The 3,492-nt window shown below is 42.6% G+C and overlaps 1 protein-coding gene across 1 annotated transcript in view; it reads left to right on the forward strand.

The window, feature by feature from the left end:
* The window catches only part of LOC101863275 (ATP-dependent RNA helicase DDX19A), a gene marked incomplete in the record, with an annotated part of 21,207 nt that overhangs the window by 10,324 nt on the left and 7,391 nt on the right, over positions 1 to 3,492 (forward strand). The window contains 2 exon segments of the mRNA XM_035970649.1: positions 675 to 789; positions 2,158 to 2,335. Of these exon segments, the coding sequence (XP_035826542.1) occupies positions 675 to 789; positions 2,158 to 2,335 (293 nt within the window).

Here is a 3,492-nt window from a genome sequence, read left to right on the forward strand (position 1 = left end):
GGGTGTCATATCTATGTTTTTAATGGAAATTAAAATAGAAGCAGCAAAAATGTAGTTTCTTTGGGGAATAAAGAATTTCAAGGACAGAAAAGAAATCAATCAAACGAGGAAGTACTCAGAGAAGTACTGACAGAAGCCCAGGTGGGTGGCTCACTAATGAGAACAATTACGAAGCAACAAGTGCGGTTTGTGGAATGCTTGACTCAACATATGGGCTTTGAACATCTTGCTCTCACAGGGAAAGGGAAGGCAACAAATGAAACAGAGAGAGAGAGAGAGAGAATGAGAGAGAGAATGAATGTTTTACGGAGCGGGTTGTCCCAGCCCGTGAGACGTGTATTTACTTGGCCTAATGTCCTGTCTTGTTGTGCGTTTGCGTGAGTGCACCTTTAAGTCTTACTTTTGTAACGTCTACTGCCATTGTAACGACCAAGACAAATTTCTCCCTGCGAGATGAATAAAGATTGTCATTGTCATTGTCAAATGAGGCGAGGGCTGACCCATAGGAACCTGGTGGGAAAACTTGAACAGATGGATGACAGGGAAGGGAAGCACTAGAATAATGGGGGATTTTTTTTTAGAGCATCAGAGTGGAGAAATGGATGAAGAACCATGATCGTCGATGTCCTGTTTCAAATCTGGCACTTAGTGATGATTATGATTTTTTTTTTCAGTGTTTATGCTTGGCCCCGACCTACGAACTGGCACTTCAGATTGGACAGGTGACCTCAGAAATGAGCAAACATATGGAAGGTTTGCAGATCACATATGCCGTGAGAGGAGAGAGAGGTTGGTATTGTGGGCAATATGGGAAGAAGCGAAGCTGTTGAGATTTTAAAAGATTCCATACTGGCTTTTGTCAACTGTTTGACATTCCTTAAACAAAAAATTTTGTAAAAATTGTTTCACCTTCCAAACTCAATATAAATGAGTCTAGCATGGACATAGTAGAATTGGCATGGTGCAGAAATCTTTCCCTCATGATGTATTAGTTTCGCTATATATACATGTAGAATTGGCATGGTGCAGAAATCTTTCCCTCATGATGTATTAGTTTCGCTATATATACATGTTTTACAAAGTAAAGAATATATGGGGGCTCTCGTGGCCTAGAGGTTAAGGTGTTGGCCTCTCTCATTCAAAGGTCCCAGGTTCGAATCCGGGTAGCGACCGAAAAATTTTCTTCTCTAAAATTGTCTCCTTTCACCTCCTTTCCTGCTCTCTAGCAATGTTCTGTTGTCTGCTTTCAATTCCACTTTCTTCCCCCACCCCCTCACCTCCTTTGCCCCCTCCTCTGGGCTCCTGACTCTTTCTGCAGCCTTTCTACTGCTACTCCTTGGCTCCTCCTTACTGCTGTCTTTCTGCCACACCCCTGATCTTCTGGTAGGAAAGATCTACACCTAGCCTTCTTGGACAAGGGCGAAAAATCTCGGAGGGCCCGTGTGCAAGTTGCGCACGTTAAAGATCCCTTGGTGGTCTAAAACCGATAAGAATAGGCTTCGGCCGCCACCCGGGCAAAATTCAAAATTTCCTACCAACTGAAAATATCAGGTGTGTCCCGCGCGCTCATATGACCTTATGCAGTTGCGAGCGCCGTAAAACACTTTACAAAAACAAAAACAAACAAAAGAATATATATGTTTAAAAAAATTAATCTGGGACCTGAAAATGTATTCAGCTTGTGTGGGTGTTCACTATGTGCATGCCAGACCGTAAATTTCTATAAGGGTACTGTTTTGATAGTCTTCATCAAATGCACATCTGTGGGATCTGAAACAATCAGATCACTCGTACAGTGCTATCTTGTCCCCGTGGTTTTATGCCAAAAAAATTATGAAATTATGCAAACTGAGCCCAAAAATGTGAAATTATGCGATTCTGTTAATTTTAACAAAGAATGATAAAGGAAAATAAGGAGACGGTCATCTTGGACAATTTCCATTGTATATATATATATATTTAAAAGTTGCACTGACATTTTGATCATCATCAACATCGCTGCCTTTCTCACCATGGATCAGGGTATAGACCACAAACAAAAACTTTCCACCTTTCTCTATCCCGGACTAGCTTCTTGATATTTCCATGTCTTCCCACTTTTCCGTACATCGTCGAAAATATTTTTGATAACGTGAGATTGTTGTTGCTTTGAACCAGTGGCCCGGGGCGAGAAGCTGAACAGCCACATCATCATCGGGACCCCCGGCACGGTGGTGGACTGGGCCTTCAAGTTTCGCTCGTTTGACATCCGGCTGATCCGAGTGTTTGTCCTGGATGAGGCAGACGTGATGATCAGCTTGCAGGGACATCAGGACCAGTCCTACAGGCTGCAGAGGTGGGTGGTGCTCTCTCTCCAGGCTGCTTTCCTTGTTTTGTTTGGGGTTTGTTTTGGGTTTTTTTTTAAAAAACACATTACACCCTAAGGGCCTGGACGGGAAGTCCATTCCTAGATCCTAAGCAAGGGGAAGGAACCCACCTCCCGTGAATACAAGGGGTTAAAAAAAACACATTTTAAAAATACTAAACCTGTTCCGAAAATCCTGAAAAAATAAAAGTTAAAGAGGAAACTGAATGTAGTTTCAGAAAAATATAACTTTATGTATGCGCAAATTGTTGGAAATGTTCCAACTTTAGTTCAATCGGGGTGTCCAACCTGTCACTCTCACTCTCAGCCTCGCGGTCCGGCCCTAGATCTAAATTATTCTAGATTTTCTACGTCTGATCAATCTGAATCGCCCCAAACTCTTGCTACAACGTTTTCATCAAAATCTGAGCCATCTGATTTGTCACATGCTTGTTTTTGCTCAAATCCATCGTTATTTCCGTTTTCTAATTCAATTGTGTCGCTTTTCAACAAGTTGAGACACTTTCAAAGTGTCGGTAATGCGCTCGCACTTGGATCAGCTCTAATACTAAAACTACTGGCCTGAAAAATTTTGTTTCGGTATCAAACGAAAGAAGAAACTTTTTGCTATGACTATGCAAATCAAAATCTCGGCCCCAGAGTCTCGTCAAGGTGAGACCTCATTTCTAAAGACGCTAGATCGGCGCGGGCGAGTCGGGGTGGAGCACGTAAGGGAATTCCCGGGCGAGTTAGGGTGTAATGTGTTAATGCTGTGGACAATAATAGAAGAGTGGAATAGACTACAGAGGTGGGTGCTCTCGCTCCAGGCTGCTTTCCTCATTTCTGGGATGTAAATCTTCCGGCTTTTTCCGGTTTTTCAGGCCAACTTGCCATTAGGGCAGGCCAACATTTGTTGTACTAGAGGGAAACAAACATATATAATTTCGTCTCACTGTATTCTTATGTCAGTCAGTGCGCACGCGACGAATATTTCCGTGCTTTTTATTTTCAGAACCTGTTTACATCCCTGTAGTTTTGTTTGGGATTTGATTTGGAGGGGTTTTTTTGTATACTGTGAACAATAGAATGAGTGGAATAGACTACAGATGTGGTTGCTCCCACTAGGCTGCTTTCCTTGTTGTTGGGGG

The sequence above is a fragment of the Aplysia californica genome, unplaced genomic scaffold (assembly GCF_000002075.1).
Source record: "Aplysia californica isolate F4 #8 unplaced genomic scaffold, AplCal3.0 scaffold00301, whole genome shotgun sequence".
NCBI lineage: Eukaryota > Metazoa > Mollusca > Gastropoda > Aplysiida > Aplysiidae > Aplysia > Aplysia californica.